At 39.9% G+C, this 13,633-nt stretch overlaps 1 protein-coding gene across 4 annotated transcripts in view; it reads right to left on the bottom strand.

The window, feature by feature from the left end:
• ppargc1a (peroxisome proliferator-activated receptor gamma, coactivator 1 alpha) overlaps positions 1-13,633 on the bottom strand; it is a 420,524-nt gene that overhangs the window by 48,222 nt on the left and 358,669 nt on the right. For all 4 annotated transcript variants that reach the window (XM_052009425.1, XM_052009438.1, XM_052009432.1 and 1 more), the window contains exons 3-7: positions 10,487-10,681; positions 9,940-10,062; positions 3,352-3,565; positions 2,171-2,216; positions 1,981-2,054 (exon numbers count right to left, since the gene is read on the bottom strand). In XM_052009425.1, coding sequence (XP_051865385.1) covers positions 1,981-2,054; positions 2,171-2,216; positions 3,352-3,565; positions 9,940-10,062; positions 10,487-10,681 — 652 coding nt within the window. The remainder of the gene's footprint in view (positions 1-1,980; positions 2,055-2,170; positions 2,217-3,351; positions 3,566-9,939; positions 10,063-10,486; positions 10,682-13,633) is intronic.

Below are 13,633 nucleotides of genomic sequence, written 5' to 3'. Positions count from 1 at the left end.
TTTAAAAGCAGGGTGTAGGCACAATAGCCTAGAAATTCTCCTTTTACTTTTCATGGATGCTTAAACAGCATTGTGTGATGCTCTCATATTGTTTTAACAAGTACCATAAAGATCACAAACTTGCACTGCAAGGTTCACTCAACAGCATTGTCACGTTACCTAGCATGACAAGATGCTCTCTCATTTTCAGTTTGAGGTACTTGTTCAATCCATTGCTGCCAGCACTTGGTCTTGTAGCTGAGATCTCAGTAGTCAGCACTCTTCCATCTGCAATAACATGCTGCTGCTTCAAGAATGGCTGCCACACTTCCAGCAGTGGGAACGGAGAGTGCTCTCAGATCCACACTGAGAGCAAGAGGGACACAAAAACATTACGTGTAGGGTGGATGTTCTCTCTGCGAGAAGGTCAGAAAGACCTTCCACGGCCACAATCAGGTGCTCTTGGCAGGAAATTGACACTGAAGTCTCCATAAGAAAAACTACCATATGAATACAGTATTGAGAGCCTATATTTTAGGGATATCCACAAAAAAATGAAGATATCTTTGCAAATTCATTGAGGAGCTTGGGTGGCCTCTCTAAATCAGCAGTGAACAGCAAACAGTGAGATGAAGCATGAATCAGCAGCAGCAGCCTGTAATTATCCTGAGGCTAGAAATCTGTGTGTAATGGTAACCTTGACTTTGATTGTGAAGCTATCTAGGATATTGGATATCTCAGGACATCACAGATTTCATTTGTGACAGTTTTGATGAAAAGTAGCCTGTGTAGACTTTGGTCATTTCCTGCATATTCCGGGTGGTTAAGATGAGGGGTGATGATTGCCATGGTACCTTCCAGAGGCCTAAGTTCGACCTCCATGCCAATCAACAAGAAAAAAGTGTTCGGTGTAGACAAATACCCATAACTTCTTTTTTGCAGAAAAGTTGTTGAAGATGGAAAGGAAGCTTAGTCTTAAGTATGAATAGTCTGTATCAGAAGTCAGTTTTGTCTGAAGAGGAGTGGTTGAAGATACATAAGTTAGTGCTTAGAATGAGTATGTGCAGACTAACCTATAAGTTTGTAGTGTGATGTGCAGCAGTCTGACAATGAGTAAAGGTTCAGAGTGATTGGTCCTTTAAATAACATTATTTTTGAGTCTCTGGTTCTCCTGCAAGTAAACAGTGACTTGTCACTTTTTGACCAAAGTGGATAAAAATTTTGCTGATGACCAGTTTTGGGTATTGCACTAATATTGACATTTTTTCACGAAGCATGATACAGGGTAAACAGTGCTAACAGGAAAAAATCTCACCCAAAATGAGCATGCAATATTAGCAACAGATGCTAGGACATTCAGAAGTATGTGTCAAATTCTGTCAGTATCATTAATACAATTTTCAACATCGCAAAGCAGAAGCTTCATTTGGCATTGTGGAGATGAATTTCTAGCCCAAATATGCATTTGCAGTAGTTAGTAAGGCTGGAAAATACTTCATTGGCTCTAAAGTATTTTAGGATGTGTAAAACACTATGAAGCTGTGTCTTTATGTCTTTTGAGATAATTCTATTTGTGTAGCAGATTGTTGGCAAAAAATGGGATTAGTGTAAGATTAGTGTGAAAGGGTGCTTGATGGATTCCATGGACTCATTGGCTAAAGAGCATGTTTTCTGTTGTATGACTCTATTTCCCCAATGAACTCATTTTATTGTGTATTTGTGTTTTCTCAGATGCCCTATCAAATTGAGTGGCTGTTGAATACCTTTAGTAGCCAATGGCCTTCATATTCTAATTTGTATAGGGGGGAAAAATCAACAATGAGAACTCCTCAGTAAAGTTTAGCCTGCAAAGAAGTTCAATTCTTATCATAAAACACTCTGGAGATCATATCAAGGAAAAAGCATTATTTTTGGAAAATACAATCCTGTTACTGAGTCATTGATTCAACTTTAATGAACAATTAATTGATAATGCAAAGTAAAGCAAAAAACAGGTCTTACCAGCAGTACCAGAAAGTTGCACACTCAACGTACGTTCAATGGCCTTGGTTTCAAATGGGGAACCTTTTGGATCACTAAAAAAGGTGTTTTATTCCTTTCAGTTGCTTAATAGTTTTGCAGTTTAAAAAGTATCAAATGCATTGCTCTTCCAAATATGAGCAGTCCGATATTATTATTTTGAAACACTTACGTTGATGATTCTGGTGTCAAGGGCAGAGAAAGAGTTGTTGGTCTTGCTGTCAAAATTGAAAACAAAAGTACTTGAATTATTAATAACCTTAAACATATGGTATTTTACATTTCCTTTCCTGATTAAATTAGAAACAGCAAAAGATGTTGTAGCCAATAGGATTAAAAGAAAATAAGATTGTATCTACTATATATGCAGAAAATGATAGAAATATACAACAGCTGTAAATTTTCACCATCAAGGAGAGAAAGGTTAACATTTTGCTTGGAACCCTTCAATAAGAGTGAAGAAAACCCCAATCTGCTGCACCTTTGGGGATTCTGAAGGCCCTCCTGGGTTAGAGATCTTTGATAAATGCTTTCCTTGCTCCGCAGGTAATATTCATACCAATAATGCTCTTAGGTGAATGTAAAGGATCTCACCGCATTATACAGTTTGGAGGAAGGTGATCCTCCCTGGTTTCCTGATTATCAATTATTCTCAACCAATTTTACTAAAATGAATGACTTGATTACTATTACATTGCTGTTTGTGAGACTGTCATGTGAAAATCTTGCCCCTCAGCTCAGTTCTTGATTAGAAGTCACCCTGGGACTCGGTGCTGGGTCCACCGGTGAGACAGGGGATTAGATGTGTCAGGATGGCATCTCCAATGCATTACACACTCACAAGCTGCAGGGTACAGGTGTAGAAGTCTAGAATGGGTTAGCACACACTATGCTGCTAATTGGCAGTTCTCTAGGGTATTGCCAGGTAAGCATCAATACAATTCAGCACAATTTGTCTGGAGTCACATACAGGCTAGACCAAGAAAGTATCTCAGATTTTCTTCTCTGAATGACATTAATGAACCAAATTGGTCTTTATGGATTCCAGTAGTTTCCAGAATATCATTGCTAAGACTGGCTTTTTTTCTAATTCAGATTCATTTAATAATTTTTATTGCTCCTGATGATATTGTGGGTTTTGAATCTCGTGGGTTTTGAATCTCATGGCTTTAGATCAATGATTTAAAACTCCAGATGCCAGTCCTGTAACTAAGCTTGAACAGGTAGATATAGAGATTTGCGGTTTGACTCCCATTGAATTAAGAAGCTTGCACTGACACCACAAAACCCAGGAAGATATGCATGAAAGACTCAAATTTATGATGATGATATTATCATAGGCTTTTTTCTTACCTTGCAGGTTATATGATTGCTGGGACTGCAACTGTATCTTCTTTTTAGAGATGCTCTTGTCTTTACTACTAACTTTGTGCTCATTTATTCGGGACTGAAGAGGGTTATCAGTAGCAGTTAAATACTTGAGCAATTCTGTGCATCGGCGACGCTGGGCCTGTGACTTCTGCTGATGGCAAATATTCCTTGCCTTTGGACTTGAAGTTGCCTCCATCTTTTAAAGGCATAAGGAAACAATCATATTGTCAAGTCTTATTCAATATACGAACTGTTACTTGAAGATCAGGTGGTTGCTAATATGATGTTTGCTTTCTATATATGCCATCCTTGTTACCATATGGTATAGGGACATAGACTCCGTGAATAACATAAAAAGTAGGTACCACTAAGGCCCTCTGCTATGTTTACAATACAACCTCCCAAATAAACATAAACAATGCCCAATAATGTTCTAAAGCATTAGCATGCATTAATAAACACATTAAAATGTTTAAGTATAAGTTAATAAAACAATACAGAAAATAATATTATCATACTTTTGATGGAGTCATCTTGAGCACTGCATCATCTCAAGTGGAGATGACATGGCACTTGACCCTTTTTCAAACTATGCTGATATGGGGGGAGCAGCTGGTTCTTCTGGGCCGATAGCTGTTGATCCAGGAAATCAGGAAATAGAGGCTGGGAGGGAAAGGGAGCTGGTGGGCGGTGGGAAGAGGCAAAGTGTTGTGATTCTTCCACTGGTTTTGTATCAGGCTTTGTTTATGTAAAGAAGAGCCGTGCAGAGAAGAATACATCTTTCCATGTGCCCGCTCTTTTGGGGTGTTTCAAATCTTTTTGATGTGATCTCGGGCTGTATTTACAAGGGGATCCATGCATAGCAAACCAGCAGATAATAAGTATATATCACAGCAAGGCAAAAAGTAGATATCACATGAAATTAACTCAATGAGATCATAGAAAAAAGTTAAAGTAATCATTTTGAGAGTGCTGTCCTTGTGTTGAAGTGTGGCTATTTGTTTAAGAAAAGAAATGAACCACAAGATCCATGCATCATTTTCCCACAATTATGAGCAAGCGCCACTATGGTGTGCTTTAACATAATAATGTTGTGCAGTGTACAAGATCATGAATGGTTTAGACGTGGTAGATGGAAGGATAACTGTCCCTCTAACGGATGTTTCAAGGACCAGAGAGCAATGTTTAAAATTTTGGTCAAACGATTACAAGAAGGAGGTGAGGATTTTTTTTTGTGTAGGGAATAGCTATGTTCTGGAATTCACTGCTTGTAAGAATGGTAGAAGCAGAATCAGTCAGGGGCTTGAAAGGAGCATTGGATAGGCACCTGAGAGAGAATAAGTTGCAGTGCTAGAGAGAAAGAGCAGGGGAATAGGTCTGCTGCAATTATCCTATCAGGAGCCAGCATAGACTCATGGGATGAATGGCCTCCTTCCATGCCGTAACAATTCTATGATCAACATTGTGTGTTTTGAATTGAAATCAAAAAATAGTTTGACATAAACTCTTTTAATGAATCAGGTAATATTCTGAAAAAAGTACTTTCCTAGGAAATGGATTTCACCTTTTTATGGTGCATTAAACCTGTGATGCATTTAGGGTGGACACGCCTGGATCCCTCAAAATAATTTATGAAATTAGGCAAAAATTCATTAAAAGCAGAACAATAGTATTTTGCATTCAGAATCATGTGCTAAACCTGGACCTGCGTGGTTCCTATTGGGAGATGTATTCAGAGCTGCCACATTGCTGGCCTCTGGGAAATGAGTCAGACTTCATGACAGTCACAGTATGGCTGCAGAAAATAGCGGCATGGAGTTGAGAGAAAACACACAAGAAGAGAACCAGGCACTCTTCTACATGTCTGAGCAACCCCTTTTCCCACATGCTTATCTGGCTTGTTTAACTCCAGTGCTGCCAGTGACCCTGAGTTGCTGCAAGGGACAAGCTTATTAAGCTTATTATGATCACAGCATGCAGCTCAGATTTGATTGGCACAAAAAGGTTGCAATCACTGAAGATGTGTATCAAGGAGTGAATGCTAAAAATTGTGAATGGGGTACCAGTTGAGTGTGATGTCTTGTCCTTTATGGTGGTGAGCTTCTTGAGTGTCATTGGATCTGTATTTGCAAATGAACTGTATTAAATCACACTTCTGACTGGTGCTTGTGGATGTTGGAAAGGCTTTATGGAAGGAAGAGGTGAGTTATTCCCTACAGGGTGCCCAGCTTTTGACCTATTTTTGTAATTCAGTGTTCATATGGCAAGTTATGGTTCTGGTTAATGCCCTGGTACCCTGTTCAGCCTGCATTCACTATCTTTGCAGCCTCATTTCTATCCCACCTGGTCACTCTTCTGCTAGATGCCCCTCTGTCAGCTTGTGAACAGGACCTGGAAATCCCCAGAACAGTCCCAACTAAGGGCATTGGTGTTAGTGTTCAACTGATGCTGGGATCAGGACCCTTCCAACACGGGACCTGACCGAGCACCACATTATGTAGCATTGTGGGACTCAGGGCTACCTGACAGTGGCCAACAGGTACCCAGCTGGACCTGTGATCAGGGACTAGCAACCAGGAATTATATTTATTCCCATCCAATCTTCTTGGCCCGAGTCCAAATCCAGATCCATATCCTCAGATGCATGGGTCAGCAAATCCAACATGGGGACAGTACTAATGAGTACAGGTCTATTACTGTATAGCACTGGGGTACGGTAGTGGTGGTCATGAGTCTATTACTGTATATCTGCCTATATTACTGATGGTCACTGTGATGGATAAAACTGGTACAGAACTAGTGGACACAAATCTGTCACTTTATAATATTGAGGTACAGTCCTCATAGATACAAGTCTGTCACTGTGTAACGATAGGTGGGCACAGGTAACTATAAAATGGTTGATGGCTACATGTCTGTCACTGTAAAACACAGGGAATTTGTACTGGTGGGCACAGGTCTGGTGAGGTGGAAAGGAGCACCAGAGATATGGAGAGTGGACTACTGTAGGGGCAGGGAATGAAGCAATGACAGGGCAAGATGATAGGGACTGGAGAAGTAAGGAAGCAGCAGAGTGGAAGTGAGGGACAAGTGAGAACTGCAGCACTGGTGTCTTTAACATGACTAAAAATATCAGTGTCTCGTTAATCAAAGTTTCTCATGAGTGACCCTGGGAAGTGGTTTGGATTGTAAATCCGGCTATTCCCACAAGATAGTCATGCACCACTGGGTTAATAAGTTTCACTGGGATATTGATGGTGTGGAATTTAATGATGGTAATGCCCTTAAGTATCAAGTGAGGATGTTAGACTCCCTTTTGCTGGAGACGCTATGTGCCACTTATCAGCCCAAGCCGAAATACTGCATGCAGGTACATGCTGTTTCATTATCTGAGGAACTGCAAATTTGTTTTATTCATCTGTGGGATGCAGGCAAGACCAACATTTATCATCCATCATTAACTGCCCTTTAGTTCATGATGAATCATCTTCTTCAACCACCAAACTCCTTCTGGTGAAGGTACTGCCACAAAGCTGCTACACAGGGATTTTGAGGATTTAGACCCAATAGCATTGGGTCTAAATCCTCAATATGTTTAAAAGTATAGCAATAGCAATATGTTTAAAAGTAAGTATTGTTTGTAACTTTGAAGGAAATGTGCAGGTGATGCCACCCCAATGGCTTAGCTGCCTTGGTTCTTCTTGGTGGAAGAGGTTTGTGGGTTTATTAAGTGCCTTGCCTTAAGTGCTTGAAATTATAGGCCAGTTAGCCTGACTTCAGTGGTTGGTAAGATGTTAAGGATGAGGTAATTATTAAGGATGAGGCTTCAGGGTACTTGGAAGCTCATGATAAAATAAGCCAGTCAGCATGGTTTCCTCAAGGGGAGATCTTGCCTGACAAATCTGTTGAAATTCTTAGAGGAAGTAACAGGCAGGATAGACAAAGGAGAATCAGTGGATGTTGTTTACATGAATTTTCAGAAGGACTTTGACAAGGTGCCGTACATGAGGCTGCTAAACAAGACAGGAACCCATGGTATTACAGGAAAGGTACTAGCATGGATAGAAAATTGGCTGACTGGCAGAAGGCAAAGAATGGGAATAAAGGAGGCCTTTTCTGGTTGGCTGCCAGTGACTAGTGGTGTTCCCCAGGGGTTGGTGTTGGGTCTGCTACTTTTTACGTTATATGTTAATGATCTGGATGATGGAATTACTGGCTTTGTGGCCAAGTTTGCGGATGATACAAAGGTAGGTGGAGGGGCAGGTAGTGTTGAGGAAGCAGGGAGTCTGCAGAAAGACGTGGACAGGTTGGGTGAATGGGAAAAAGAAGTGACAGATGGAATACAGCATAGGGAAGTGTACGGTCATGCACTTTGGTAGAAGGAATAAAGACATAGACTACTTTCTAAACGGGGAGCGAATTCAGAAATCGGAGGTGCAAAGTGATTTGGGAGTCCAAGTGCAGGATTCCCTTAACGTTAACTTGCAGGTTGAGTTGGTAGTAGGGAAGGCAAATGCAATGTTAGTATTCATTTCAAGAGGACTAGAATATAAAAGCAAGGATGTAATGCTGAGGCCTTATAAGGCATTGGTCAGAACACATTTGGAGTATTATGAGCAGTTTTGTGCTCAATATCTAAGGAAGGATGTGCTGGCATTGGAGAAGGTCCAGAGGAGGTTTACAAGAATGACCCTGAGAATGAAATGGTTAATGACTGTGGAATGTTTGATGGTTCTGGGCCTGTACTCACTGGAGCTTAGAAGGACGAGGGGGGATCTCATTGAAACCTACCGAATGTTGAAAGGCCTGGATAGCGTAGACGTGGAGAGGATGTTTCCAGTAGTGGGAGAGTCTAGGACCAGAGGGCACAGCCTCAGAATAGAAGGACGTCCCTTTAGAACAGAGATGAGGAGGAATTTCTTTAGCCAGAGGGTGGTGAATCTGTGGAATTCATTGCCACAGATGGCTGTGGAGGCCAAGTCATTGGGTATATTTAAAGTGGAGGTTGATAGGTTCTTGATTAATAAGTGCATCAAAAGTTATGGGGAGAAGGCAGGAGAATGGGGTTGAGAGGGAAAAATAAATCAGCCATGATCGAATGGTGGAGCAGACTCCATGGGCCGAATGGCCTAATCCTGCTCCTATGTCTTATGGTCTTATTTTGTACATGATTCACACTGTATTTATGGTAGGCTGGTGGTGGAGAGAGTGAATTCAATGGTAATCAAATGGGATGTTTTTTCCTGGATGATCAGAAATTTTTTGAGTGTTGCTAAAGCTGAACTCATCCAGGCAACTGAAAAGTATCCTACTGGAACCTTGACTTGTGGCTTGCTGATGGTGGAAAGTCTTTGAGGAGTTAACAGCCTCTGACCTGTACAGATACTGAAAAAGACTGCACAGTATTAAAGAGAAGGGTCCTTTTAAGTTTTTGGTTATTTGGTGGCCCTCAAAATGTTGATGTTGATGTTGGGGGACTAAGTGATGATAATGCCTTTGAGTATCAATAGTAAGTGATTAGCCTCTCTCTTGCTGGATATGGTTATTACCTGGGACCAGTGTGGTATGAATGTTGCCTCTCCTGCAGAACTCCTGGGGCTAAAATGGTTCCTTTGACTACAGCTAGTAAAGAGTTTTCTTCCATATTCCAATAAACTTCAATGTTCTCAGAATATTTTGATACTGCACTCAGTCAAATTCTGATTTGACTGACATCACTTATGACATTACATCACAAGTATGATTTGACAGCCTTGACATCAGGGACTGTTTCCCATCATCTCAGGAGTTCAACTGTTTGACCCATATTTGTATCAATGCTACCATGAGGTATGACGAGAGTGGTCCTGCCAAAAGTGAACTGAACATACATGAGCTTCTTTCTTCTTTCTCATTTCTGATGAAGGAACCCAAAAATCTTAACTGTTTCTCTTTCCACAGATGCTGCCTGACCTGCTGAGTATTTCAAGCATACTGTGTTTAGATTTACAATTTACAGCTACTGCTGTTTCTTTTGCTTTTCATTTGTAAGCAGTTTATTGGTGAGATTTGCCACAGTTAATTACCTTTTACATTCCCTTGCTGATGGTAAAGGATGGACTGATGGGGCAGGAATTAGCCAGATTGAATTTGTCTTTTTTGTGGACAGTACAGGCCTGGGCAATACAGTTTTGCAGTAGTGGAACAGCCTTGCTTAATGGTGTGGCTGGCTCTACCGGACTGATCTTCAGCACCATAGCCACAATGTACTCAATATGCTGACTATGACACAGTCAATATTCTGAAATATGATACAAAGTAACACAACCTGAAAGTGTATGCCAAGTGTAATGACTTTAGTCATTTCTATTATTATATATGCTCTTGCTGATTCTTTCTTTCATATACAATTAAAGTCAGTAATCCACATGTTTTTTTTATTGAAATAAAAGTCAATAATTCATCAGGATTTTCAATCATTGCAGAATACCAAGTTCATTAGTTTATACTGCAACTACTCTCATTCTTTAAAGAATAAAATATTCCTTTCTGACCTGGACATAAATTTCTGATTATAGCATTAACACGTACCTTGACAACAGCAGGGCTTGGTCTAATCCTGTTATTATTGGTCGCGTGGATGTGTGAGCTGCCTCCATTGCATTCATTGTAGATAAATTGGGAATTAGCTGGAGCCAGCAAGAGCTTCTTCAACTGTAAAAATACAATCAAATGGGTGGAAAATTTAAACAAAGCATGAAATAAGTGGTCTCTGTGTGTAAACAACTTCTCATCCAATCATGAGTCATTCTAATTAACCCAGTTTGCAAGATTCTATGCCACTTTGTTTTTAATCATTTCAGAAACAGTTGATAGCAAACTGTGGTTGAGAGAAACATACTTACACATGTGCATATTTAGAAGTTATTAGTGATAATATACCCAAGTTACTATATAACCTGTTCTTAAAATGCAGCACATCTTCTCTAACTTTTATATTTTTGTAGGCATTCATTACGTTCATTTTCCTTGTGGCCATAATTTAAAAATCCAAACCTTATTTTGACTACATCATACCCATGCAGCGGGTAGCCAGAGGCTCATCCAATTCTTGTTAAACAGTAGGAAGGATTCTTACTAGAGATGGCTCTTCAACCTCTGGAGTTGGAGGGGTGCCGTCAGGCGTCGAAGGAGGGCTAGGATCATTGACACTGGTCACATCGCCATCTGTCAGTGCATCAAATGATGGCAGTCCATCCTCATCTATTGGGATGCTGTCTAGTGTCTCCGTTAGAGCAGCCAACAAGTTGGCCTCATTTTCTTCATCCATCTTCTGTCAAAAGAGAAAGGATCTTTTAATTGCTACTCACATGATTTACAACTCAAACATAAACCTCTGGTAAGAGTACATTTGGCATAAAAACAGACTGCAACTCAAAAAGAACATAGCAAAAGTACATGATATAGCTGTGCAATGAAAGAACTGGAACTCTCAGATTTTATTTTTGCTTAAACACATATGACTAGAATTCATATTTCAAATATTGACCTTTCAACAAACTTAGCAGATAAATTTTAGATGGACCTGCATGCTAATGTAGTTCACAAACTGCAACAGCGACCACTAGACCATGACACCACTTTCCCTGAGTGAAAACGCTGCAATGGCAAAGTCACTGCTCCATAACTGTAAACCATACTTAACACTAGCTTTTCATATGGTTAACTCTCTTTCAAAGCAGGCATTATTCAGAAACTTTATCTCAATATCAAGTGCAGTAATTAAGGGAAAATAATGGCCCAGATTTCTCAGCATAAGCTTTGGGATTCCTGTGTGAACACTTAAAAATCCACCAGAGACCAAGCTCTGCTGAACATTTCCCAGCCCTGCTCCCTGCTGGGCTCCCATGGTAGAGTTCAATGGTAGGATTGGATCCTGGTGAGATTCCCAAGCAATTAGATTGGTGAGCCCATTCTCCAACCTGTTCTTGGATCCTGTACCATGGTAGATATGGTGCAGGTCCCAGCAACACCTAGATTCAAGTGTGGATTGTCGGGCTATTGGGAAGACAAGTAACAAGCTAAGCTTTTTTTTTCAGTTATGGGCAGATTGTATGAATGCTTCTAAATAGGTATTTAAAAGCATTTTAGTTGATTTTATTTTTTAACTGTTAATAATTTAAGTTTGTAGTTTACATTTAAATGTACGAACATCAGAGGTGTTCAGAAACATTAAAAACCATAAAGGCTTTGACAGAGTCAAAACTGGGGCCAAGGCTTGCCAGCTGTCAAAGCAGAGACTTACAGGCAGGGCTAGTTCAGGCCTGTCATCAACACTCCATTAAATCATTTGAGGGCCTCCCAGTGAGGAGAGATGTCACTGGAGTCAGGGATGATTTGGGCCAGCAAGATCAGCCATCCTCACTCTTGATTAGAAAAGATTTGGGGAAGTGGCAATTGAAGATTACAATTGTGGACAGTGAAATAGTGGTTAAAGTGTAATAAACATTTAGTATGAAGCCAGACCATCTTAGCAGGCACCTATAGGTAATTAAAATTGGCCAGATGAATTAATGTCTTGACCAGATCACTCCATCCTTCATTTTAACCCCCACCTCTGAGTAGGAAGCAAAAGCAATCACCTGAAGCTGGAAAGACCTCCTTTAAATGTCCAGGCTAGAGCCTGCTGATGCCATTAGGCATTGAGCTCAACTTTGAACAGTGAAGACTCAATGGCTTTCCCGACTAACGTTGGAAGAGGATTGGCAGCAGAAGAGACTATTGAAGTCAGGTTTATTATGTTCCTTCAATAGAGCTGGATACAGCGAAAGGAAAATTTAAGTCTCTCCTGTCAGTAATTACCACTATCTCTCTTCCAGATTCCCTTTCCACACACGTATCTGAGACTTGAAGATTGGCTGACAGTTGCTCCACACCCATTTCCCACTTGAAAGTCAGAGACTCAGATAAATGTCAACTCCTAGTTAAATTTGCTGTGCTGCATTCTGCCTTGGGTCTAATAACTGAAACATTCTGAATTAAAACTCACACACTGTCCCTGCATTTCTTCATACCACACCACAGATTTTCTTTTCCAATCTGACCAAATAATGGATGAAAATTGAACAATGAATCATATTCTTTGACCATTTTGTTTTTTGTTGTTTGATTTCAAATGAATGAAAGTAACGTGGTTCTAAAGCAAATGAACAAGCCAGGTTATTGCCCAGTATGTGAAGGTAAAATTGCACCCCAGAATATCTATTGAATGTACTTGTTTAACATGTACCCTCAACAATTTATATCTTTACCAGTGAACACTAAGTTTTCCTTTCCTACAAAGGGATTTCTGTTATCAAATCAGCTGTCTTTCAAGTTGTCCTTGCTTGTATAAATATTGTATAGCTTTCTACAATGATATTATATCTTCCATTATCTAGTACATTCACGCTTTAAAACAAATTCCAACTCTATCTAATCTAAATAGACAAATACCTTGTGGTCATCTAGACTGGAAATCATAACATGATTTTAATTTTATCAAATGTAAACCATTCATGTCGGGTGCCTAACGAAATACTTCAAACAAAAGGGAATACATGACTGGAAATGTTCCACGATTCATTTAACTGGTCTCGAAACTAGTACCACTTAATAGTTCTTTATCAGTAATTCTGATTTAGTTCACAATTATTTTTTCTACACTGTCTAACTATCCAGTCATCACTGTCCAGTTCTTAAAGTAATTGAATTTAAACTGGCTCTCCATCATTCCTCTTCAAACTGCAACCCTGATTGTAGAGTTTTTGCAATCGTCAACTTATTACTGAGCTCCATTTATCTCAGGGATCTTGAACACTTGACAAATATCTTCATCTCTTCTCTTTTCTAATATAAACAATCCCAGGCTCTTCAATTGCAGATCTCACCTGCCTTAAGCTCAATATCAGCTTCCTACACAGCTTCTGATGTCTGATATCTTTGCCCTGATCATCAGCCACCATCTAAAGTCCCACCAAGTTATCAGTCCCCAAGTCAAAGCGATCTCTTACTCTAGGTTTATCCTGGAAGTCAAAGACAATGCAAAGCCCTTTATGCCTTAGCAATTGCCTCCTTAGTCCCAATCCACCACATTGCCTTACCTCAGATGTAGTGTTTGAAAAGCTTATGGACGATTTCTAAAATTAAAATTATCCATGCAGTTGTTGTCAGCAGTTCACCATACCCAATGTATCCTAACATGCCACAATTTCTCAATCACATCAGCCCAGGATCCTCAATTTTC

The sequence above is a fragment of the Pristis pectinata genome, chromosome 2 (genome assembly GCF_009764475.1).
Source record: "Pristis pectinata isolate sPriPec2 chromosome 2, sPriPec2.1.pri, whole genome shotgun sequence".
NCBI classification, from domain to species: domain Eukaryota; kingdom Metazoa; phylum Chordata; class Chondrichthyes; order Rhinopristiformes; family Pristidae; genus Pristis; species Pristis pectinata.
The sequence above is the reverse complement of the archived record's forward strand: the minus strand, read 5'-3'. Positions and strand labels throughout refer to the sequence as shown.